The sequence below is a fragment of the Oryctolagus cuniculus genome, chromosome 12, assembly GCF_964237555.1.
Source record: "Oryctolagus cuniculus chromosome 12, mOryCun1.1, whole genome shotgun sequence".
Classification (NCBI taxonomy): Eukaryota; Metazoa; Chordata; class Mammalia; order Lagomorpha; family Leporidae; genus Oryctolagus; species Oryctolagus cuniculus.
Window position 1 is genome coordinate 38,948,782 of NC_091443.1, and position 26,586 is coordinate 38,975,367.

The 26,586-nt window shown below is 45.6% G+C and overlaps 2 protein-coding genes across 6 annotated transcripts in view; one reads left to right on the plus strand and one right to left on the minus strand.

Moving 5' to 3' along the window:
- Window positions 1-5,006, plus strand: part of SLC25A21 (solute carrier family 25 member 21) — a 557,570-nt gene extending 552,564 nt beyond the window's left edge. For both annotated transcript variants that reach the window (XM_008269507.4, XM_017348267.3), the window contains 2 exons: window positions 497-549; window positions 3,622-5,006. In XM_008269507.4, coding sequence (XP_008267729.1) covers window positions 497-549; window positions 3,622-3,683 — 115 coding nt within the window. In that variant the 3' untranslated portion in view covers window positions 3,684-5,006. The remainder of the gene's footprint in view (window positions 1-496; window positions 550-3,621) is intronic.
- PAX9 (paired box 9) overlaps window positions 1-25,601 on the minus strand; it is a 27,969-nt gene extending 2,368 nt beyond the window's left edge. Inside the window, exons 1-5 of one of the 4 annotated variants that reach the window (XM_051822772.2) lie at window positions 25,138-25,593; window positions 21,100-21,485; window positions 19,769-20,398; window positions 16,878-17,020; window positions 6,940-8,101 (exon numbers count right to left, since the gene is read on the minus strand). In XM_051822772.2, the coding sequence (XP_051678732.1) occupies window positions 7,847-8,101; window positions 16,878-17,020; window positions 19,769-20,398; window positions 21,100-21,103 (1,032 nt within the window). In that variant the 5' untranslated portion in view covers window positions 21,104-21,485; window positions 25,138-25,593 and the 3' untranslated portion in view covers window positions 6,940-7,846. Of the gene's footprint in view, window positions 1-6,939; window positions 8,102-16,422; window positions 17,021-19,768; window positions 20,399-21,099; window positions 21,498-25,137 lie in introns of those variants that run through there. The other 3 variants (XR_007910535.2, XM_051822773.2, XM_017348268.3) reach the window with 3 other exon arrangements.
- Window positions 25,602-26,586: the final 985 nt, after the last annotated feature.

The window sequence follows — 26,586 nt, forward strand, 5'->3', positions numbered from 1 at the left end:
CTATATTCTCGTGGGAGGACTAGATGAGAATTCTGTAAAAATCATTTTCTTTTAAAAACGCAAAGTATGTGCTTTCCATATCCTGGGGGATTTTTAAGTCTTACTTTCTGTCTCTCCACCCCTCCTCACCAATGTCTTATTCTCAAGCAAGCAAGTAATATTATTTTTGAACTAAACTGCATCATGTTTCCTAATGTGGAAACTGAGTTTGTTGTCTTTTAAATTCAATTACAAAAGTTACTCTGTCCATATACACAGCTGTCTTGAAAGTAAGACCTGACTTGAAAGCAAAACCCATCTAGCTGATGAAAGTCATGCTTCTGATGGGCCAAGGTCGGCACAGCTTGGGTCATAAAGAATGGATTAACTCTTTCCCTCATCCCACTTGCCACAGAGACTACTAAGCTAGAATGTTGGGCCAACAGCTTAATAAATCTGAGTCTCAACCTCATTTATTTTCAGAATAAACATGTTGCTCTTTCCCTCCTGCTTATAGGATTTTAGCTTTATACAAAGGCCTGCTTCCCAAGATCATGAGACTTGGACCAGGTAATAATGTTTTCCTTATTTATACCCTCCCTTCTTCATTGTTCTGCTGTCTCTTATTTCGGTATTTGTGTCTATCCATAACACAATAAAAGTAGACCACACTGTGAAAGACGGAAGCCTTCAGGATATAAAGTTGTCTGTGAGTATTCAAGATACCAAAGGCATCCGTTAGAAATGTTCTACCTTTGTTTATAAAGTGACTATTTATGACCTTGCTGGAGGCTAATAGAAGCCAGAGCCCAGCCTAAGTCAATAGGACAGGACCCACAGCCAGTTGGAGTTGGAATGAGCACCAAGGTGTATACAGTGGCTTCAGGCAGAAAGGGAGGATTTTCAGAGTGAGGGACTAGCCGAGAAGACCTTCGCCTGTGCTTCGAATTTATTCTTGCTCCTGCTTCAACTGTATGTCAAAACCAGAAAAGGAAGACAGTTTGCTTCCATGAACGGCAAGAGCCGGTCTTCTGCACAGTCACCTTGAAGGAATAGTCATGCCCCAGCCGGGCACTCCCCTTTCCTGGCCTCTGTCAGCTTCACAGTGGAGGCTCCTGGCTCAGGGCCTTGCCTGACACAGTCCACAAAAAACTGGCTGCTCTTCCCGCAGAGAGTCAGCTGCTTCTATGTAAATAGATAAGAAAATAACTGCTCTAGACTCAACCACCCAGGCAAATAGTCTTGGATTTAAGCAACCTGGTGAGTAAGTACAAAAGTATGCTCTAGGCCATGCTTTTGTTTGACCAGACCACACTCTTCTACTTAGACATCCCAGGAGTCTTCTCCAGAACCTTCTCCCATTCTCTTCTCTCCAAGATTTGCCGTTCTTTCCTTTGACCACCAATGTCCTCTTCCCCTCTGCACTCTACTCATCTACATGTACATTTACCCGAGATCTTAAGACAAGGAGCCAGCATTTCTACCAACCTCAGACAGAGAACAACAGTCTGTAGTTGAAGCTGCTGCATAGTCTACACTTTCCTACATGTAGAAAACACTTCCACAGTTCCCAAGCCATCTATCTCAACCTTTCCAGGCCTTATAGGCTTGGATTTTCTCTTCCTATTTAAGAGGCAGACCTCCTGCGAAGCATTGGCCATGTGAAACAACTAACCCAGTAATAAAGAAGGCTGGGATTGTTGTACATTTCTATGAGCTGTATAGGTAGTGGTTTTTTTTTTTTCTATACCAAACTGTAAAAACCATCTAGAGGACCTAATATTAGAGAAAAATCACAAGACTGGCCCTAAACTAGCTCTCTCACAGGGGATGGGCCTTAAAAGGCTGTGTCAGGGACAGTTTAGCTAAAATGGTAATTGACTGGAACCTTAATCCAAAACTCTTAAATAGTCTGACCCCAAGTTTTGTTAGAGGCTTGCAAATGTTGGGCTGTGTTTTTGTTATATGTTTTTGTATGTGGGGGTCCTGAGTTGCCGTGTTGTGAAACCCAACGAAAAGGCTTGCTGTGAACTTTACTGTCCAGGCTAAACAAAACTGGGAATAGTTGGAAACCTCTTTCAGGGACTTGGCCTTCACTTCACTCCAAATGCGCAAGTTCCATCAGCCTCAAAGGGAAGAAAGGTAGAAAGGTAAGACTTTTGAGTGTAGGGCAAGATTTTTTTTTTCCTTTTTGTTAAAAAAAAAAAAAAACAGTAAAAAAGAAAAGAAAGACGAACCTGGAATTTTAATCCTTTGTTCTGGAGAGGGATTCCATCATATTTTTACAGCAGCCTGAGCAGCTCCTTGTGGTTAACCATCAGGTACCTCCCACAAAAGACTTCACGTCTGTGGTTTGAATTCCAACTATCACTAGGCTGAAAACTACCTTGAGTCTGCATCCCCTTGTCTAACATTGTGAGCAGTTAGTAGGAGTAAATGCAGCAATTACATACATATTGCAAGTGACAACCTTCCCTAGTGTGTCTCTTTGTGTTTGCCAGAGTTCCAAGAGGCCTACAGCAGCTGGGAAGAGTCTAATGGAGTATCATCGTGGGTTAAAAATGAAAATTACAGGCAGATAATTATCTTTGGTATATGGTTACACAAACATGTGTAGCCTATAGATTTAAAGAAGAAGGCATACGGCAGAGTGTGCAGAATAACTAAGATCCAAATCAAGTTGTGTTTCTTTCAGTTGGAAGTGAATCTTCTGTTCGTGTAGCCAAATCTTCTCAAAGTTGTGCCCAGGAAATTTGTGCACATTTTTATGTTGTACTACTTTTCAGTTAGACATGGAAGGACGAAGAGAGGTTATCTTAAGGGGCTTGGGACAACACACTGTTGGCTGAATCAGATAGAACACAAAATGACCCTGGTACAAATGCTTCTCTCAGCATCTGGACATTGAGCAGCCTCGGTATCTGTTTCCCTGTGTCAGATTCCTGTTGACACGAGACCAGAAAGCCGCTTTGCAGCCAGTCACACAACTCTCCTCTTCCAAGGCAAATGATAGTTTCTTGCCACCCAACTCTACTACCAAATTTTTCAAGTTCAAATCCATATACATCTGAAGCAGGTGAAAGATATGATCCCCCCCCCTTTTATTAAGTTTTACAACATAGATCCAAACATCAGAAGCTGTTTTCCCCCACGTAGTCCAGTTTGGAAGCCATAAGAGAAAACCAGACTCTTCCATCAGGTACCATCTTAGAGACTTCCTTCTTGAATGCAGCTATGATGATGCTAATTGTGGACAGAAAAAGATAAATCCTTTGCCTGCACAGGAAGAATCTGAAGGTTTCTGTTCACAGGAAAGCCACATGCCCTTACATGACTAAATATGTCTCTATTTATTTACTTTTAAAAAATTACAAGTGCCTGAGAAAGGATCTGTTGGGGAATGATGAAAGCTGCAGAAACTCATGGAGGAAAAATGTATTTGGAGACTCAAGATGGTCTTGATTTTACCCTGAGAAGTCTCCGCAATAGTTTTATATCTACGTGTCGGAACTCGAGACCTGGCGATACCAAACGGGCCCTGCCTGAGAAACTGCCTTGGCACCTCATGGCCGCCGAAACCCAGTGCAAAGACAACACAGTTGCACGGGCTGGATGATAAAAACCAGCTCTTTTCTTTTCTAGGTGGTGCGGTGATGCTGCTGGTTTATGAATACACTCATTCATGGCTGCAGGAGAACTGGTGATTGCCTCGGAAGAATTTCTCCCCCTTGAGACAATGGTATTTGCTATGCAGCACCAGGAACAGGAGAGACTTTTGATCAGCTAAGCTAAGCATGCAATTATGAAGGGGAAATCAGTTTGTTCAAGAATAAATCCAATTTAGATACTTTAAAAATTATCTTTAGACAACTTGGAGTAATGATTTGGGCTATATACATAGAACTATGAGAAGAAAAATAATATGACACAATGAGGTATGTAAATCAAATATAGAAAAATAGCATAGAAATCAAATGTATTTCCTAAAAGCAATCTAAGCTTTGTCACTTAGGCTCCTCTTAACAATGCTTCACAATGAAAAAAATTCATTGTAATGATAATTGTTTTCCTAAGAAATCCTGAAATACTTCAAGTAAATTCTTGAAAATAAATCACCCTGTGGCTAGTTCCTTAAGTATCCAATGAAAGACTGGGTTAAAAAATGTTAAGACCAAAGTTAAACAGTTTCTGTGTGAGATTAAAAATTTCCACAAATAATATTTAAAGGAAAACATCTTTAAAGTACACTCAAATGGCCTTTTAAGAATTTTTAATTTTGAGTACCATGTTAAAATGTAAGTCTGTTGGCTTTATTCAGTAATAATACACATCTCAGCTCTATTTTCCTAAACCTACTTTATTTTTCATCTTGTTGTATTTTAAAATCATGATATATCAGAAGTCCTTTAATTACAAAGATAATACATGAAATTAAACTTTCCTTCACATAGTTTATTTTGAAGACAAATTTAATTGCTGAAATATTTTTATATTAAATCACAAATTGGAAGCACTCCCTGAGCGTGTTTCATTGTCTGTATTTGCACTGAAATACCTTTGCTAAGAACTCTTACCTATGCCATCCTGAAGAAGAAGATGTAGAGTAAAACCATATATCCAGGTTGTTAGTTTGAAGTGACAGTTCCAGGTATGGAGTAGGCTGTCTCCAGTATTAAAATATGTACGATAAAGGTAAACTCATTTCAAAACAGAAGAACATTCTTAGCATCTCTAAGGATTCTTGTAGTAACATTCACTCTAAAAATATCTCTTTGGCCTTTATGTAACCAAACTTGACTTTATGTCTACATCCTGAAATGCTACTTCAAGTCAACCAAGACGACTATAGGTTCTAAATGACACATCTTCTTAACCACTACTCTGAGATATTTCTACTGTGGGTCTATTTCTCTAAAGCATTTTGAAAAGACAAAGTAAAGGATAACATGATAATTATTACTTTTTATTAATTTAGAGCATTTTAAGTATAAAAATAAAAGGCTTTTTTGACATTCTGTATATACATACACAGCCTTCTGTTGTACATCCTTTCCAACGTGTTTTTTAATTTATATTTCAGCCCAGTACTCTAATAAGAGGGTCATTAAAAACAGAAAAATGAAGAGAAATAAGATATGTCTCTGTACAACTGCGTTCTATCCTTGCAGGTAATAGTCTTACATCCTGTGAGAGAGAGGGTACCGCCTGCACAGAGGCCTTGGAAATGAGGCTTTAACCCCTCCATGCAGATGAAATGGAAAAGAGTTTCTGAAGAGTGCATTCATCAGTTTATAACCAACACCAACACTTGTACCCTCTAAGAAACAGAGGAGATGTGTTAACACCAACCAATAATAATAATGTTTAAAACTAACAGTTCCAACCACATATCCCATCCCATTATCCTTCTATTTTTTAAAAGTAGCTTTAAATCATAGCTTGTTTTGAATAGCAATTGTGTTTGGACTTTCTGTTGTCCTTTAAAATTATTCCATGTGAATTGACAATTGTTAAGAGAAGACTTGGGTGGGGATAAAGGGAGAAAAAAACTTTGATACAATTAATATTAGTTTTTTTTTAAAAGCACAAGAACCAGAAAATAGTATAAATAACATAATAACAAGAGATTTCTTAATTTAGATAAAATAACATTTAGTTGAGTTTCCATACAACTGATAGTTTTTAAAGACCCCTAATAGTCACCTAAAAATATTTGATAAAGAATAATTCTATACCTTTTGTCTATTTTTCTGGATGGCAGGAGAGTCCCTGTACGGTATGGTTTTAAAGTCTCCACCAAAATATTAGACTGGATCTTTGTTTCATTGGGTTTATAGTCTATGTTCTTACCAGACTGGGAACTCCAGATGTCAACAAGAGTTTTATAAGATCAAAGGAAGACTGTGGCCCTGAGAGTTCGTCTGCTCCTTCTGCTTATTCCTCTCCTGAAGTTATAATCCTCTGTTTGTAGCACTGAATTTCGGTTGCGTTAGGAATACATGCAGTTCAAAGCTCTTCTAGAAAGTATCTGCTGCTTGAGAAAAGCAGTTCCTTGAACGTAGCTTGTGTGTCAGAAATCTACTCACTGTTTACGTCCAGTGACGTGAACATCTAGCTAATCTTGCCAGCTGAATTCTAAATGAAGCCATGAGACCGATGTGGTGGAACTAGATTGCCATGTAGGCTGTGCACAGCACAGATAGGAAGAAATCAAAATCACCTAACGAATGCATCTTTAACATCTATATCTAGTGAGGTGCTCTTTTAGTTATTGCACAGGATTAACACCCAAAAAACCCACAATATATTAATTTTTCCAATAGATGAATTGTACCAATGTTTTAAAAATGCATTTTTAAGCCTATATTACCAAGCAGAAAGAACTTCCTAAACAGACTGGATAAAAACTGTAGAATTTTGCCTTTTTAACTACAACACGTAATCACACTCACACACACAAATACCCCCACAGCAATTACTAACATTAAAGTGAAAGGTGAGTTGCTCTAGAAAGATTTACCAGTTAAACTGTGTTCTGTAATTCCAGAAATGAATAAAGGGAATTTGTTAAAATTAAATAGCATGTGTATTTCTGTTACCATCACCAGTTTACCTACATGTGAAACATGCTCTGTACAACAATGTAAACTTCACAGCAAGCCATTGTTACATTCACTAGAGCAGGATTTTCCATTTTCTTTACATTACAACATCATTTTGGGCTGAGATTGCTGAACACACAGGTAAGCCAACAATAACAGTACAATTTAGTTTCACAGTGGTTTTCTTAACAAAAAGTTCATTTTAAGTGTCTTTGCAAAGCATTTCACATTAAATGTAAGTTTCTAAGTGACTTTCTTTAGAGCCTTCTTTCTCAGATATTTTCCACCCTCTTGTCTATATGCTTGGCATGTGTGTTGTTTGATTAGGATAAAAAATGGGAGACTGGCTTGTTATATCTGGTTTGTTTTGTTTTGTTTTGAGTCCTCTGCTGTAGAAAGAAAGTGTCCTTCATGAGATATTGAAGCCTTCACTGCACACACAGATCTGGGGGCAAGTCCAGGTGCAGGAGCCCAAGCAGCCCACCACCAAACAGAGACAAAGACGTGGCCAGAAAGTCACCTTAGCAAAATAAAGAAAAAACAGGGGATGGGGTTGAGGGGAGGGAGATATCCCATGGAATGAAGACACAAATGCACCACCCAGAGTCCTTATTTACAAACTAATAGGAAATATAAACATTATTGTATTTGGAACCAAGTCAAAACACCAAGAGGAGCTAGATTCAGGTGCCGCTTGAATTCTACACATATTTTTCAATTACAATAGGTCATCTCTCAAAAATAAGCAAAGGATCACTCTAACATGTCAATCATTGATTGGATTCCTAATGATGAATTAAGGCTTACTTGGTCACCTTGTTTGATTAGAGGATGTAGCATAATTTTTTTATATGTGTTCTCCTTTATTGATTTCGCAAAATCTCAACAATTGCACGTTTCAAAAGTTCAGGTTGATTTAGAATAAATATACATGTGTGGTTTTACCAAAGACTAGTTTTAAAAGTTCCTTAAGCCCTTTGAGGGGTGTAGCTTTCTTCACTACATTAAAACAGTGTGTGGGCAACACAAATGTCTCATTGAATCCTTAACGATGCTTTTGTTTTTAAAATCCTAACGTCGTGTCAGATTTTCTGCAAGAGAGAAGTTATGGCAAGAAATATTTAAGTGTCATCAGCATAAAGGATGTCAGTCCATAAAGCCAGCTCTCTCGGGCGGGCGGGAGGGGTGGGATGTGACACCTGGGAAGAGGGGAGGACGTGCTGCCAGGGGGACCCCGGTGAAGCTGCTGGAGACGGAAGTTCCCATCAGAGTGCAGAAGCGGTGACAGAATGACTCCCTTCTCTGGCTGCCTGCACTCCCTTGAACGCCAGTGACGCGGGAATGTCACAGTTGTGGGGGGACAGTGGGGTGCCGCCGGCATGTTGCCATCCGTGTCCAGCAACATAGCCAGAAGGAGCAGCGCTGTAGGTCATGTAAGGTGACACTTGGGCCGGGGTAGGGTAAGGAGCCATGCTGGATGCTGACACAAAACTGCTCACAGCTGGGAGCCCATTTGGTGCCTGAGAGAAGCAGGAAAAGAGAAGTGAAAAGTAATCACATTACAATAGTCAACAATCCACAGGTTCTTAGAAAGAAGCTGAGTAAACTACCAATATGTTAACTCTACCTTCCGACTTCTTTCTAGATTCCACCTTAATTATATCCTAAAGGCTTGCTACTTAAAAAATAATAATAATGCCAAAAGGCAGCATATTATATTTTCCACAAAAGTTCTGAGGAAGTTGCAACCAGAAAAGTTGCCTTTGCTATCTGGAAGAGTAGAGGACCAGGAAAGAATTAATGGCGATTAAATACCCGCCGACTCTGTTCAACTATCCGCATTGCCCCTGTCAACCTTCCCAGCACTTGGGTTTTGTTTGGCTCTTTTATTGAGGAATTTGTGACGGGCCTGGTTGGTGCAGCTTTCATTTCCAGTAAAGACGGGTACAGAGTGTGAGCTGTCACGTTAGAAACGCAAAATGAGCATGACCTTTGTTAACTAAAACAGGGACCATATTTGAAGACATCATGTTGAAGATGCCGGCTGGACAAAGGACGTGTGAAATGAGGCACTTGGTCTCATAAGGATTGTTTTTTAATGAAGATTGGACTTTTTTTTTCCCTAGAGCTATATTATCAGAAAGGAAACTGTCTATCCAAATAAAGGAGAACTTCATGTGCGTTATTTTGAAATCAGAAGTTTTGCTTACACAGTTCTGGACACTGTTATGTAGAGTTCTAAAAGCCACATGGACTACTCTCTTAAAATGAATTTAGACGTAAAAACTTTGTTTGCAAACAAAATGAAGCTTTTGTGGCAAGCAAGTCTGCATAGAAACCATTGCTCTCTTGGCGTCCAGTAAATTATTGTTGATATCGTTACTATTAACAACACCAAAACACCCTAGTTTCTAATCCGGATTCTGGCATGAACATTCGGCATCCTCTTCAATTACCTTAATTTTTTTCCTCCGAATTTCTACCCAATTTAGAAATAAGTAAACCCTGTTCCTGAGACTGACATGAACAAACTAACATATCAACATACTTCCTAGTGAAAATATAATGTAAATCCTAATAAGGAAAACTGATTTAGTCTTTCAAGTTAAATAACTCAGACATATGTTAGATGATTTTCCAATTCCATTGCAACACAGAAATTGTTTTTTAATGTAATTCATTGGCTCTTGCTTTCATTCCCACAACTAGGAGAATGCAATGGTGGGGTCTCAAATACTGTGTTCTCAACATAGAGTGGATGTATATACATGGAATAGAACATGTAACATGAGTGTCATTTAACATTGCTCATGGATTTCTGACAAAATAAGAAAAAATATTAGAGGGGTGAAACCTGACTCTTGGTTTGTAAGAACACACCTTGTATCTTCTGTTTGCCACTGTCTATTGTTTGAAAATGAGGAAAGAGAAAGGAAAATAAAGTTTCTTGAGTATCTCCTTTGTCCCAGGCACCAAGAAACATCCAGCATATTTTACCGAATAATGAGGAGTAATGAATTGTACCTTATAAACTGTTGAGTTTATTGTGTAATTACAAGATAATGTGTCATGAAATAATACAATGTTGAAATGAAATTAAAATTTATTTCAAGAGTCCCGAAGAATGATGCTGTATTTTTTTTTTTTTTAGCAAAAAGCTTAATCACACATCACATGAATATAATGAACTCTTACTCTCTTTTTATACAGGCGGGTATAGATGGGGGATTTATCCATTTACCTCAGGCCAACTGGCAAGTCAATGGCCATGTATTAAAAGGATTGAAAAGATCCTTTGCTTTTCTAGAACCTGATTCTCATTGTTAAAGCCTCATCTGTTTCTTCTAAAAAGAAATCCTTTTTCCTCCTTTTTGAGAATGGCTAATTTTGTCTCGAAGGAGACATACTTTAAGGATCTCAGAAAATGAGTATCAAGATATAAAGCTATCAAATTGTGGGAAAAATCTAATCTTGCTTAAAGATTATGGTTTTGATCATTATTTAGACTTTTCCCAATAACCTTTAGGAAAATTAAATTGGAAAGCCATCTTTCCACTGTAGTTATGGAAATACATTCACATTTGTATCTGCCCTTTTCCATCCTTGTGTTACCAATGTGCAGCAGGAATAATAAAATAAGACTATTAAGATTAAAATTGTTTTTAATATATTGAAAATCTGTGCTCCACATTTTCGAAGTACATAAAGTTAAAAAACAATCATCTAATTGCCAGAAAATGTTAGTGAGTTCTATTTTTCATCACAGCTAAATTTTGTCCTACCCATCCTTTTTTCTTTGTGATATCTATCTTTCAGATTCTTGTTTTGTCATCTTCCTTTTTTTCCCCATATACCTCTGCCCTTTGAACTAGTGTCCCATCAAGTGTGTCCTTTATTTAGGGTTCTTCAGCGGTTCCAGTGCAATAAATACAATCTCCTTACATGGACATACTTCTTTTTGCCCAGGAGCATTCCCCATGGAATATGGCCCTCAGATGGTCATCTAACACAGTGCTCCTGAGATGGGGGTGGGGGGGCAGACCATTGGATTTAAACCTGTGTTACCTTCAGGTGCCTTACTTATTCCATGACTACATTCATTTATCAAGTGTAAAAAAATACTAGTAGTTTTTTCCATATTTGTCCAATTCCTCATGCTTAAGGCATAAACTTTATGTTATAATTCTTAGTAGTATTAAGTATTTCAATGTCCTCTAAAATCCACAGTATTTATTTAGTGTCATTTTAGTGATGCAATACCCCCCACATGGAGAAAGAGCGTAGGAAGAGAAGCATGGAGAGGGTTGACTTCATCTGGTAGAATAAGGCAGTGGAAGGCTGAGGTGTTTGTTTAAAAAAAAAAAAAAAAGATAGAAATCTTTAACCTTACACAGTATAAAAATAGCTCTTAGCTTTACCCTCAAGTTAAATTGTGACCTAGATTGAGGAATGAAGTTTTGTCTTAATTTACTCTTTAAAGTTCAAATTTAGAAATTTAGAAGAAAGGAGTAAGCAAGAAAGAACAAACGTGCTTTAAAATGTACCTTCCTTCTGCCACCTTCACTGTTCATTCAGTCTAGTGATTCCATAAACACATCAATTTTCTCACTATTAATTTTGAAACATGACATTAGTAAAAGATATAAATCTCTAGTGGGTAAAGTAATTGTTATTTATGAAGCAATCACCGAAAGAGTAAAATTTTCCACCGCAAAGGAAAACAACTACAGGTAGCGCTGATGCTTGTTTATTCTTTCCAGTAAAAGAGTGCATGAGTTAAACTTCCCAAATCTGTTGAATGTTTTCCGTTGAAGGGCATGTAATTAATCTGAAAAGCTAGTTAGGCTGAGAAGAGACTACCAAATGTACACCATAAATATAGTGGGAGCAAACATGCTAAATGACTCTATTTAATTGGATTGTAAATATGATTTATAAATCAACCAACATATGGAATCCCCAGGGAAGAGTAAACAAATTTTCCAAATGAAACCCCAGCAATGGGCATGTAATGGAAATCTCATTTTTGAAAATGACTTTGCCTAAAGATTCCATAAATAAGACTTCAATCCCTCAACCCCTTTTTCATGTGGATCTTCCATGAAGGACATGAGAATTCTTCCCTCTGAAAGAACTGTGCAAAAGTTTACTCTCTAGCAAACTATCTTCTGCCTAATTTTGAGAAGGAGATTTACAGACCCAGTTGCATATCCTGCAAAAAGGAAGTTATTCTCGTTGCTGAATATTTTTTAGGAAAAGACAGACTTCATCACTCTGACATAAAAGGAAAAGAGCCTAAAAATTATTTGTGATGCAATGTAGTTCTCGTTAGGCTTATCCCAACAAGAATGACAGTATGAGTTTTTAGTTCACTTGTTCTAAATTGCTAAAAATGCAGATCTGCCAATTTAAAAAAAAATAGTGAATATGATTAAAAACTGCATTGGTAAAGGGCTAGACTGTACACTGTCTGAGGACAGGGACTTGCCTTAATCATCTTGTATCCCCATGAAAATCATTTGTATATTTAAGTTAGTACAGGTTTGTGAAAGCAAAAGATGTGATACTGTTGCTTTAAAAATAAAACAAAGCTAGGCACTCGTTATTACAGAACAAGCATTATACTTTAAGTAAGCAAAGTGAATACAACTGTTGGGGAAAAGTAAATATAAATTCTAACCAAGCCGTTTCATTATTTGATTTATGGTAGTTCCATTTATACCTCCCCCTCCAAGAAAATGCAAATGCATTAGGATTCAAACACTTGTGGTCTCTCTCTCTCTCTCTCTCTCTCTCTCTCTCTCTCACACACACACACACACACACACACAAACTGGTGTGACGACTGCCTGGCAATTAGAAGTTATAGACTATTTTTCAAATTCTGAGAATTGTCTACTCAACATTTTTGTTTTGAAGAAAATGTGAAAAGCAGGTCCAGATCCTCTACCCACAATCTGTCATCTATCTACTCATCAACTTTATCTGCTCCTCCCCTTAAATAAAATGTGTTTACCTTGGCTTTGTGCTAAAGTAGATTTAGCCACAAAGAGAAATGTGCTTCCCCTAGAATTTTAACCTTGATATCATAAGCAAAAAAATTCAAATCTGAAAATGATATTTTCTCTCTTTCAGTTATATCATTTTTCTCACTGCTATTCTTCCATTTTTAATTCATTATTCAATGACCTGGTACAGCAGGTCTGATAAAATGAAATAGCAGTAGTTATAAATATGGCTTCAACAGTCACCCAAAAGGATCTTATTTATGCTTAGTTATCAGATGGGAGGTATTATCAGAATATCTCCAGGTAATGGGAAGCTGCTACAGTATTTAACTTCTTTTCTAAATTTTGTTTCTAAAATATTATTAAAATTGATGCAGTCTTCAATTTTTTTACTTTTTTCAGTTTTATTTTACTTTTAATTGACACATAATAAGTGTACATACTAATGGGGTACAATGTGATGTTGCAATACATGCATAAATTGTGTGATGATCAAATCATGATATTTAGCAGATCCAGTACCTCAAACATTAATCATTGCTTTGTGGTGAGAACATTCAGAATACTCTTTTCTAGTTAGTTATTTTGGACCTAAAATTTTTTTGCTACATTTTCCTGCTATTTTATATGACACATTTTATTGATATGTAATCCATCTTCTTAAAAGATACTACTACTTAAAAGTTAACCAGGCCAAAGGATGTTTTTCATAATAGATAACATGAACTTCAAAGACTCTCTATTGATATTAACCTAAAATTTTAAAATTATAAATTATTTAGCAAAAATTGATTTTATTTCATATAAAGAAAAATTCAGTGCACCTTTATTTCTATCTTCATGACAACACTATGTTCACAAAGATGACTAGCTTTGTTAAAGTTGTGTACTAGAAAATTACTTTCAGAATTTTGAAATATTTATTTCTAATACAAATGAATGCTTCATAAGAATTTCAGATATTTATAGACTATTCTCCATTTCTGCCATCTCAATTTGCAGCTAGCATCATGTAAAATTGCTGTTAGAGTTAACATGTACAACTCCAAAATGAAGATACAGAAAGATTATAATGAGCATCCAGATTAGAGTACCAGATTTACAATATGTTTTCTGAGAAACTAGGGCCTGTTAGTAGAAAATGTTTCTAGAACTACACAATTATTTATAAACTGTCTAAAAAAATAGGCTCTAATTAAGTATCACATTGAAGGACAGATATGTTCCAATTTTCATTTCTTTCTATAATATCCTTTTGCCATTCTCTTGTATTCAACAGCAGCATTATGCTTCCCACAAGAAGAAAACCAGCTGTTAGGAGCCAGAGAACATTGTTGCCATTCAGAATTAGATGGTATTAAGAACTTGTAGTCCAATATTAGATGTAGATTTTAAAAAACTAAAATAAATATTCTGTTCTCAGAGATGGACAATAAGGACTTCTGAATGGTATTATAAAATATTAAATACAGTGTGATATTAATGTATTAAGACATTTGAATATTCTAAACATTTTTCAAAAACAAAAGATTGCATGCATGTGGCTGTATGTGCACACAGTTATAATGACTAGGAATGGCACATCGTTCTTTACGTTGAAGTTGCAAAGAAAACTCTAGATTATGGTAATGAACAGAATCTATAATCAGTTGCCAATTCAACCCTTTGGTAATTTTACAGGTGTCTTCTGGGGAAATATGCACCAAGCCCTGTGACTCTGAAGTCTCAATTTCCTCCTTTGCATGCTAAAATGAAACTGCTATCACAAATATTGCACTACTTAATAACTACTATAAATTCCCTGAAAGTATTATGGGAAAACATTTTTACCCTCCCCCCCCCCTTTTTTGGTGAAAGACTTTCAAGTTTTGCTCACTATACAGAGGGTGGAGATGTTACCTAGATTTACATTTGGATTGGAATATGCTGATAACACTGTGAAAAAAAAACTTTGAAAAATAAAGCTGCCCTTTGAATATGGGTAAGAGGAATGCACACATATACTAATATATGCAACACACTTGATCTCTGCATGTTTTTGAACAAGTATTAAGATATAATTAATTTTACATTTAATGACATCAATGTCTAAGTTTTCAAAATTTCTCAAAAAATGATATCTCCTATCAGCCTACTTCACATATCTTCAGCATAAACACCATTTAAATAATCCTAATAGTGTAGCCATTAACTTACATTATGCTTAGAAACTTTTCAGGTTTTGAAATTTTTCAACATTTCAATTTTCTAACTACGTCACCATGCAGAAGATTAGCATATTGCAAGTAAGAAATTTCCAAATGTAAGTATAATGTAAATTTCTTTTTATTTTGGAAAAATGCCTCATTCTCTTAAATACTTAGAGCAACATTCATTGGCCACTTATTTCTTTTAATTACTTGCTTTTACAAATCTGATACATTAGTGATTTACACTTTAGAGTGTAAAATGTAATCAATTTTAACATTCAGAATATAGAGTATATGGTTTGAAAGAATTTAAAATTAGTAAAACAAATTAAGTAACTTGTCAGTTTAGTTTTGAAGTGTATTATAAATTCATCATTGTTAACCAAGTTTAAACGCCAGTTCTATAATTCAAGGGAGTAAAAAAGTGACAATAACTACAAAGGCTTTTTTGCATTATGAGTCTGCTTTACACATAAGTTGAGTTCATCAACTACATGTGGGAATTAGAGACTATTTTTCAACTCTATACTTCACAATGTTATTCCAAGAAATGATGACCTAATCAAAAGCACTGGGCACCTATTAAATGCTTGCTACTATGCTACGTTTGGACTCTAGGCTGTCTGAACAAAGTATATTCCGATAAACAGTGCTTGCTTTTAAAAGTTATTCTCTAAACACCATTTATAACTTCAAAAAGGGGGGTGAAAAATGAGCTTAAAAGATCACACGGATTTGCCACGCACGTTTCGAAGCGTCTTCGGCTTCGAAGAGGGCTTATGGCGTGCCATATGGTTGCACTGCTTCCTGAGTCCCCAGGACCTCGTTGGAGCCTGGCACTATGATTTCCTACTTTTAAACAGGAAGCCACGGAGGCTCTAAATAACGAACTTGCAGAAGAAGCGGAGGTGCCTCACCGTGGTCCTCTCCACTGCCTGTACTCTGCGAGTTAACGAGCTTGGATGGGCCCTTTCATGAAGGAAAAATGGCAGACTTTCTCACACCTCCTCATCAGCGTTCTTGACAGTGGAAACAGAGCGAGGGAAGGGGCTGCCCTGGCTGCTGTTGCCTGCGGTCTTGGCCACGGGGAAGCGACTATGTACACAGTCTGAAGCTTCAGACAAACGAGGGTGGGCAGGGAAGCGCCAAGAACTGGGACGCAGAATATCGACTAGGAGTTCCATCCCAAGATGAGTGAGAGGAGCAAGTTCTATCTAATTTTGAAAAGCCGACTTGGACAGATAGGAAAACAGTAGGAGTTTTAAGACTTCGAAATAATAAAACCAAACCGAAACAGTGTTTTGAGGCTGTGGGACTGGCCTCTGGGATGAAGCGATTTGCAAACCAGCCCAGGGCTGCTCCGGGAAACCTCCCGCTGCCCGAAGGTCCGGTTTTTGAGAGTTTTGAACTCTTGACTCCAGCGTGGTGATGAATTTAGAATCAAACCTCCCGGCGGTTGTCAGGGAAAGCCCAGATCGCGAGCGTTTGACATTTTCTTTTGGAGAATCGGGGGAGGGACGGAGTGGAAGAAAAATTAAACGGTCCACAGCCAGTCCGTATAATTTGAGGTTTTCTCACCAACCTCCCTTGGGAGATGACGAGGTGACCTTTTTCATCGGGAAATGGTAACTTTACGGCGGTTACCTAGTTGTCCCACGTCCTAATACCACGCAGGACGAGCCACGCTTGCTCGTTTCTGATCCGCAGGGCCGCGGGCTCGGGCGTGGAGGCCGCGGGAGCCGGTGCAGCTCGCGACCCGAGGCCACGGACGCGGCCCTTCGCACGCTCCTGCTGCGGTTAACCCTGGCCGGCGCGAGCAGCCGAAGGGGCTTCAGTTGCGGCCTCCGTGCGCTCTCGAAGCCACACGGGCCTGCAGGCGCTGACCCAGGCCCACTCCTGGCGAGGGTCGAGGCCTCAGCTCCGCCCTCGGAGGCCCGAACCGCCGTCCCGCCCCCCAGCAACTGAGCGTCGGGCTCCTGTCAGCAACCGGGTCGCCGGCCCGGGCTCCCCTCGCTCGAGGCTCAGAAAGGGACCCGTGTCCTCCACCGCCCAAACCCAGCCGCCACGCGGCCCACCTGCCCCGGCCCTCGCCGCCTCACCTGCCCGTACTTGGCTTCCTGCTCCAAGGCTCCCTTGTCCAGCCCGTTCACCGCGTGCGGGGCGGCGGCAGGGAAGTTGTTGCGGCCCAGGCTGCTCCACTCCTCCACCTTGGGGCTGTGGTAGGGGGAGCTGTCGCTCACTCCTGGAAGGAGGAGAAGGTGTCAGGTTGGTAGCCCAACCCGCGCGCCCCCTCCTGAGACGAGACCCGCACCCGCGACCTCGGCTAGGCCCCCTGCCCTCGGCATCGCCGGGGGCCGACACCAGCCCCCGGGGCCTGGTGAAGTTCGCCTCGCCTGAGACCAGGCCTTCCAGTCGTGCTTGCAAGAAGACAGTTTTCCCTTTTCTGCTAACCTTCGATTTCCCTCCTCCCCTCTTCACTACCCCGAGGAAAGCGAGTGAAAGAAACCCGAGCGTTTTCCCAAATCTGGGACAGAAGCTGGAAGCGCTGTTCCCAGCTCGCCCATCCTAATCCAGGCTGGACTGGAGACTGACAAAGATGCAGTACGGGGATCTCTAGGACTAAAAAGGAAGAGAGGAGAGACCCTGACCTAAGTTGCCTGTATCCGTGCTCAGAGCGCTCACTGTGCTGTGGATGTCTGGAACTGACGCCAAGAAACAAAACAAAGATCTGCAAAGTCCTTTGCAAACAAATAACTAAACGATGCCCACAATACACATGCAAAATATATGTGCACAGATTTCCACCTTGTGTGTACATAGGACTACCCTGATGCTCCCTCTCCACACACTAAATCCGTGTGGTTTTGTGCCTCTGACTCAAAAAAAAAATACGTTATTGCCACTGTGAATGCCACAAGTATCAGTAGGAATGGGGTTTATAGAGGGTTTTTAAAAAGAGAGAATTGAATACAAGGTTAACAAAACGAAAGTAGAATTAAATGTTAAGGAAGGGAAGAAAGCCATAGGTTATCCTCTCTGTTCTTGATAGAAAAGCAAAGAAAATTATGTGTTATAAGGTGATTACTACTGTACACAGAGTTGTCCATATTAAATCATTGGCATCTTTAAGTGACTAAAGTGTAATTTCAAAGAGGAGGTATTTGAAGCAATATATTTTCGTCTTTGAGTCCTACGGATGAAGGAGTGAAGTGTGACCAAGGCACTTAAAACTTGGTTTTAAACACTTCCATGTGACCTAGTGCTTTGAGGGGGTGATCATTTTATAGAAATGATCATTTTATGTTCACAAACCACCTTGTTTAAAGCTGGCACCCAGAATCAACACAAGTATCTGCCATGAAGATTTGCTCTCTCCAGTAAGCCAATCCTTTGCCAACTGACATTTGGTCTGACTGCAGAATCTCTCAAGAAGAAAAATTTTCTTTGCAACTCTGTCAGTCTGTTTTCACCATGCCTCCCCCCTCAAAGATTAGACTGTGTTCCCATTTTTGCACCAGGATGGGGTGTTTAGGTCCAGAACTGCCTGTCTCTCCTTGCCTTCCCAGACAAAAGGCACTCGGTGGGCACAAGCCTGAAGTTATCTTAAGAAATTGAGATCTCCCTGCAAGCCCCCATTTCTGCTGATCTCACACTTTCCCATGAACAGGGGCTTCCTCCAAATGTCAGTGGGGTCAGTTTATCCTATAAATCAAGGGCGAACTCTCTCCAAGTAAAGCTGCAAGTAGCTCAGAGTAAGACAGAACTGGGCTCTTGGAAATTCACAATCAGAAACCAAGAAGATGAGAAATCAGGCCCCTGCTTTAATTACTTAAAAAGATAATTGTGCCAATGTGTTGGCAATCGAGAAAGGCAGGAAATAATTAAAGGAACTATTTCCCCCTTTATTTAATTTTTCCTCTGCGCTTTTTAAACTTCACGGCTGAAACATTAAGAAGGTATCTCTGAAGTATTTACATTCTGCGTGGAGAGCATTTTTACTCTTTTCTCCCTACTCAGAAAGAGGTTAACGCCTTTTTTTTTTTTTTTTTAACAACGCAGTAAAAGAAAACAAACTCCGATCTCCCGCAGAAAGCAAACTGAGCAGGAGAGTCGGGGACTCCTGGTTATGCAGAAAAGGCGAGGGGCGGCACCAGTGAAACCGTGCAAGTGCTAAATAAGCAGGCGTTCACTCGCGGTCCCTGGGCTCCGACAGAACTGGAAAGAACGTAGAAAGGACGGCATGGAGTCGCCATGCACTTTCTCTCCATCAGTGCAATGGCGGGTGCCACGTTCTTTCCCAAGATTTACACACACACACACACACACACACACACACGTTAAGGGAGAGAGAGCGCGAGCCGGATTGCGCTTCATGCAAGTTACTAGTAGTAACTTCGGGACCTCCGTTTCCGAGGAAAATGAAGTGAAGCATAAGAACGAAACCAATTAGGTGACATTTGAACTTCCTGCCTGAGCAAATTTGGTCTGATTGCCAGTATCCGAGAAGAATACTACAATTTCCACCGCGCACCGGCCTCCTCGCACCGCCTCTGATCCCGGAGCAAGCTGCCCGCAGCGGCGTTTGCAGCCGGTAGCCCCACGCCGGCTCGGGCCTCCCGGGCTGAGCCCCAAGTCCGGCCCCGGCCGCGCTCTCCGAGTGAGCAAGCCGGGCTGAGGCTGCGGCGCAGCGCGGCGCGGCGCGAGAGGCGGGGGAGGGTGGAAAATGCGAACCATGTGTTGGGGCTGGGGGATGTTATGGGTCTGGTAGTTTGAGATGAGGCAGGAGGCTGTGTGTGGCAAGGAAGCAGGGGCAGGAGTTTCGAGTTAATGAGATCAGGGTCCCCCCTGGGAAGCCGCCTTTCGTTTCCAAAGGAAAAGGCCTCGGGTGGTGGGATGGACCCGGGCCGGGAGGCCGCAGACGCCGGGGTCCCAGCGCAAGGGCGCGGGCAGGTTCCGAACACTTTCACCCGCCCGGCCTCCGTGCCCTTACCTTGGTCGGTGATGGAGCGGATGCCCAGGATGTCTGTGACAGAGTGTGAAGAGGGCCAGGTGCGCGGCATGGCCACCGAACCGGGGATGGCGGGCACCCCGGGTGGCGTGGGCACCTTGGCGGCCGCAGCCGCCGTAATGGGGCTGGGGTACGAGTAGATGTGGTTGTAGGGCAGCGCGGGCTGCGGCGCCGGCTGGTGCTGCTTGTAGGAGTCGTAGTGGCCCTGCTGGGCCAAGTTGCCGATCTTGTTGCGCAGGATGCGGCTGATGGAGCTCACCGAAGGCACGTTGTACTTGTCACACACGCCGTCCGCCAGCAGGCGGTCCCGGATCTCCCAGGCGAAGATACCCGGGTCCCTCTGCTTGTAGGTCCGGATGTGCTTCACCACGGTGGGGGTGGTGACCCGGGGCTTGCTGCCCCCGATGGCTCCTGGCAAGATCGAGCCCGTCTCGTTGTAGCGCGCCAGGATCTTGCTGACGCAGCCGTGCGAGACTCGTAGCTGGCGGCTGATGTCACACGGTCGGATGCCCAGCTGGGCCAGTTCCACGATGCGAAGCCGGATGGCGTTGGGCAGCGGCCTCCCGTTCACGAACACTCCTCCCAGCTGGTTCACCTCCCCGAAGGCCGGCTCTGCAAAACCAACACACAGCGCGCGGGGACGCGCACCCGCCGCTTGGGACAGCCGCCTGCCGCTTGGCCCCCCTGCGGCACCGGCTTGGGGCAGGGCGCACGCACGCGCCCCCCGACGGACGTCCAAGGCTGTCCGCAGACCAGATTCCCCCCCCGCCCCCCCCCCGGCAAAGACTTGCCGCGGTCCAGGAGGACCCCTTCCCTCGTTCCTGCCGCGCGAGTGGCCGCAACTGACCAGCAAAGCAGCGAGAAAGTCTCCGAACCAGGCGGGGGAATCGGTCTCGACTCCTGAACGCGCACCCGCTGGCCGGCTCCGCACGGAAGCTCTCGGGCCGCTCCCCGCCCCCGCCCCCTCCCCCGCGCCCCGCCCGAAGACCCGCGCAGCTGGACCAAGCGTAGGGCAAAGCTAGAGAGAGTTTGGGGTTGTTGTTTTGGCTGTTTTGTTTGCGAGCGTCCGTGCGTGCGCGCGTGGGAAACACGGCTTGGATTGCCACCGGGGCTGCGGGGCTCTCTGATGCCACGCTGCGCTGTTTAAAATCAGGACTCCCGCATCAACAGCAGCCCAGCAGCCGGCGCGCACACCGGACCGCCGTGCGCCGCTGGCCCTTGGCGCAGTCCTACACCCAGCAGTAACCGAGCAAAGTCAATCAGCGGAACGCCCGTCCGCCGCCGCTCTGACAGCGGCCCCCGCAGCCACTCACCCATTGCTCCGAGCCGTACACCAGCCCGGCCCTGTCCCGCACTTCCAGAAAGAAACTTGACGCACGGCCTCGGTAGCCCGGCCTGTCGCTGCCCCGGGCCGCCGGTGCCTCCGCTTCTCCCGGGGAGGAGGCGGCGAGAGTGCAAAAGGAAGGAGTAAAAGGAAGTCTGTGCCCCGATGAAAGAGGCTTGAGTTCTGCATTTCAATCTAAGCAGCAACGTGGGCTGGGCTGAGCAGGGCCGGGCGGCTCCGTCTATCACTCACTAGGGACACGCCCCCCAAAGAGGCGGGCCCGAGAGAAAACTGCGTGTTGATTGGCGCCCGACGGTGAGCGACGGCACAGCCCGGGAAACTCCTTCCGCTGTCTCTCTCGGTCCGTCTCCGCACCTGAGTGACGAACACAAGGAAAATGGGGGTTTGACATCCTCCCGGGCCGCACAGACAGACAACAAAATTGGGCCGGTAAAAATGCTGAATAAGCACATGAAAGTGTGTGGCCCCAATGCGAGTGACTCCAAACGGGACGGGGCCCAAAGACCCGGTTCCTCTTTGAGGGAACAACCGACCCCTCAGAAGCGGAGTTAGGGCTCCAGGTGGCAGGGGCGCCGCCGTTGACTGGGCTGGGGGCGTCTCAGAATGGCCGGTCCCGCAGGCCTCCAAGGGCTGTCAGGAGCGGGGCTCTCTGGTCACCCGCTGGTTCCACCTCCCTTCAGGGCGCGTTAGGCTGCGAGCGCGCAGGTGTGAGAAGGTAGGCCGGTCGCGGAGACCCGGAGCTTGCGGGCAGGCCGAGCCAGAGGCGCGGCCGTTGTTCCGGCCCGGGAGACCCCTCTGGCTGCGGGTCTGGCGCGGCCGCCCCTTGCCAGGCTTGTCCAAGCTGAGGCCATACGGGCTCAAGGCAGGGACCGCACGGTGTGCAGAGAAGTTGGCCGCACGCGGTGAAGCGAGCGCACCGCACCACCTCCACGGATTGCCGCGTGCTGGGCCGCGGCTGCCCCGTACCTACGCAGGCCGGGGTGCCCCTACAGCTGGAAGCCACCGCGAAGGGGCTTTGTTGAAACAGCCAAAAGACTTGGTCCCAAGGGGGGGCCATCAAGACGGCACATGTGTGTGATCCCCGCGTCTTCCAATCCGCTACAACAGGCCCTGCGCTTCTGCCCACTTCTGAGAATTTTCACTTTCCTTCGCTCTCGGTCTGAAGTGGTCACGCTTTTCGGTGGCCAAAGTTATTCTTTTGGCGGGGGTGGGGGATGAGGGTTGTGGAGGATGTGACTCAAAATAATAAACAGCATGAACATTGTTAATGAACTTGGGAGCAGTCTGTGCTGCTTGGGGTCGAAGACACCGACACTGCGGCTTGGCAGTCACTCCGCTCCTCCCACGCACGGGATCCGGCTGATCTTTCCACTGTCCGAGGGATGCATGGGGTTCGCATGTACACAGCGGACTGGGCCTAGATCCCGAGCCAGCAAGTGACAGGAACCTAGGATAAATGCTTCTTGAACTCAGCAACGACCCCTAGATAACTCGCTCTACAGTCAAGTTTACTGGGGGATGAGAATTTGAAAGATAAAAATGAATTCAAGCATCTTTAATTCTTTACAACCGGGATCTTGGGAAAAGTCCCACCACTGGAAATACCTTTGCTGGTTGATTGGCTTCAAATGTTTAATATCCTTTCCGAAGTCTGGATAGCGATTTCACCCTAGTCTGACCCCGTATCTGTTGTGTGGCACCGCTGAGCGCTTTACAAGGAAGGCCTTCGGAAATCGAAGATTTTAAAGGGGGCATCTCCTTCTTGGAATTGGGGTGTAAGCTGAGGGCGCTTACGATGTTGCCTTCGGCTTGCGCGAAGGACTGAGCTCCCAACACTAGAATGCCCAGGAGCCTCCCACCCCACCCCCAAATGCGCAATGAGTGGCGGCCTTTGGGTGGGCTCCTCGTCCCACCCCCGTGCGCCCAGTGAGTGTTTCTCATTCTTTTGGGCTGCGATGCGGGTACCAGACCGCTCTGAGCCTAGGGGATCGAAGCGCTTTAAGCAGTTCAGCAGCACCAGCCCGTAGTGATCCAGAGATGCACGTGTTTAGAGCTCTGGGTGGTGTGGACGCAACACCCGACTCCCTCTCGTTTGCCGCAGCCAACTCCTTCGGCTACCACCAGACGACTCCCACCCTCTCACACAGGTTCACCGCCATCTTTTCTATCCACCTGCTGGACCTGACTGTGGCTACCTGCGGCCTTAACTGCTGCATGCCCCCTGCATGTGCGGAAGCAGCCTCTCGCTGGGCAGAAGGCCCTGCACCAACCACACCCGCTGTTGCGGATGCTGGGCGCTCTTGGCTTAACATATTCTCAAGAGCCTGCAAAGAATCTGACTTATGAGCTCGCTCCCTAGGAGCAAAAGGAGCCCAAACTACAGAGCAGCGACAATATCTTAGTGGAAGGTGCTGGTGCTGAGTGAAGCCTTCTCGAAGCACACTCTGATCCCGAGTAAAAAAAAAAAAAAGCAATCTGGGCAAGAAGGATGGAGGAGAGAAGGCGAGCTAGAGAAGAGCACTGGGCACTAAGGTCCAGTAAACCCAGACAGATGGTGGGCCTAAGGATGTAGGACTAAGAGAGAGAGAGAGAGCAAGGGTCAGCTGGGGTCAGTACCCCCTGTTTACTGCTCACTCTATACCCAGGAGATCACAGGGATCGGAAGAATTTTGACTAAACGAAGAAATTTAAGACCAAAAACCAAAACACAACCAGTAAGGCCTGCAGCTGCTTCTGGTGGTGGTGGGGGGCGTCCAAAATTCCTCTCCTTGGGTGCTGCTGAGGACTCCTCTGAGGGGTGACCCCTTCTCTGGGTAAATATTTACTCAGTGGGAAACTGGAAGCTGGCCGGGCAGAGGGTGTGAAGGAGGTGACCACGCCAGCTTAGGGGTAGTTATCGCACACACTTGGCACTGGCTGGACCTCCATGGGATGCCAGGCCCCGGGACTCCAGGAGTGGCTGGGCCGGGGGCATGCTTCTGGGGGAGTTTTAACCCACAGTTCTCTTCCTCGGCTGGAGTCTGCCCTGCCCGGCGGACCCAGGCTAGATGCTGTCAAGCCTCCATAAATCTGTCAGTGCTCCAGGGGCGCGAGCCGTCACCTGCAGTGCGACCCTCCCGGACCAGTGGGATCTGAGGAGAAATGCAGGAAAGGGACAAGAAACCATCATCTTCCGAGGCCGCCTTCGAACGGCCGGCAGACAGCAATCCAGGTCTGCAGAAGTCGGACCCGGGCGCTGGGGGCTGTGCGGGAGGCTGGGAGCGCGCCCTCGACCCCCAACCCGGACCGCCGTCCGGCTCTGCGGCTCCTCTGAGTGCTTGTTGCTCGGGGTCTGCAGGTCAGTGATGACTGGACAGGGGAGGGAAAGGCTAGAGGGGGGCGTGTGTATGCGTGGGAGAGGGGTCCTCCTATTCCCAGTTGTCCTTAAGACCAGCGGAACTGGAGGAGGAGATGCCTCCAACTCGCTCCCCGTTGGGAACAGATTGCACCGGAGCGAGGCCCAGGAGACGGTGGCCCGCCTCTGGACCGTAGGGGAGTTGCGGGAATTACGGGCAAGCCAGAGTGCTAGCTCCCGGACAGGGGTTTTCAGAGTGAGCGACTTCTTCCAGCCCCGGGAAAGAAAAATACTTGCTAAAGGCCTGACCTGAGTCTTCTTCAGAGGGTGAGTGGGGGATTGCCAGCGGCGCAGAGAGAAAAAAGGCTCTGCTGCTGCAGACCTCTGCCCACTGCTAGGACTCGGCCTGCCACGGTCGGAGACCGCTCCCCCGCCCGCTGTTCCTCCCAGCGACTGTCGCCGCAAGTGGCAACCGGAAGCGCGCCCCGAGCCCAAGGCAGGGGAGCGTCCACCCAGGGCTGCTGGACCTGCCAGATCTGCGGGTGACGCCGCAAGAGACGGCGGCACCTAAGGGGCACGATCGCGGGGCCGGGGAGGTTGGAAGGATAGCCCGCAGGGGATCCTGAGCCCCAACCAGGCCGAGAGGACGCCGGAGAGGACCCACACACTGACCTGCTCTGGAACTGGCAGCGCAGCGCACGCGCCCGCCCGAGGAGAAGCCGGAAGATGCTCGGAGCTGCGCCCCCGCTGCCTCCCTGCCTTCTCACAGAAGAGCCTTGCGGTCCCCCAGCCTGAGCCCGGCCCGGCGAGGCGGGTCGGGCGGCAGCGGACGGGCTCCGGCGGCGGCGGCTGAGCAATCCGTGCACCAGCGCCGCGGGCAGCGGCCTGTCCGGAGCGCGGCGGGCCGTGGGGGTCAGTCCCGCCGGCTGCGAGCGCTCAGCGCCCGCTTCTCCTTCGGAGGGCAGAGGAGGGGCCTGTTGCCGCCCGAAACCCGCTTTTAATTCTCCGCCTGCCTGTTTCCGATCACCCGGGGCTGGTTTTTCTGTTTGCTCACTCCTTCTATTACAATAAAAACAATCGACTTTTCTCTGCCGGTTCCCTGCAGAAGCGTCACTCAGTAATTGTTCTCTACCCCTCCCCCAGCGACCAGGGCGAGCGGGGTTGCCGGAGCTGGAGCGCTGGAAGGTTTCCGAGCGTATAAGCAAATCTCCCCTAAAGACTTTAAAGTAAAAATAAATAACGGCCCGGGAAATTGCCATGACCCTAACATCACTTTCTGATCGCAAATTACACCCATTTTTCAGTTTTCAACAGTGGAATCGCTTTCAGAAGGACCGCGAGGAGCCCCATGTGATACGGTTACGTTTGTTTATTAAACCCTGCGAATGAAAGCGAACGCGGTACTGCGCGAGGGGCACAGTCCGCGGCTGCCGGGAGTCCAAGCGCGTGCGAGGATCGGATACCGCCAAGGGCTGGGGGGAGGGGGGAGGGGCAGCGACAGGGCGGGGCCCCGAGGGGAGGCCGGGCTGACCCTCTCCAGTCCGCGGGCGGAGGACTTGGCCTCGCCCGGGTGCAGGGCACTGTAGCTCCGTAGCCGGGATCCAGGGCGCCCAGGAGACCAGCGGCTGGGAGCCGGGAAGCACTACTAGGCTGGGACCCTGCCCTCGGCGGCGGGGAGACCCGTTTGGCCCAAGGCTGTCTGGAAAAAATAAATAAATAAGCGCGAAGCAGGCAGCATCTCCAAACCCTGGGTCGGGGACTTGAGCCCTTGGGAAACCCTTCTGGGACCACCCCCACGCTTGGTCCAGGTAACGGTGAATACAGATTTCTTGTGAGGTCCAAGTACACGCAGGCTGGGAGGCCCGGACCACTGTCCGCTGGTCCGGGTCAGGCCCTGGCTCCCTAGGCCCCAGCTTCGGCAGGGCCCGAAGTGCTTACGGAGGGAACGACCTGCACCAGACACAACGAATGACAACTGAGAAGCCCCAATCAACCCGCAGGCGCGAGTCGTAAGGACAGACACGAGCTTCCCTTTGATCTTAGGTGATGTGTCGACCCCGGGACCTGCTCATTGCGGGTCCCGCGGACAGCGGCTAGCTTGCCCCGCGATCCGACCGTGGT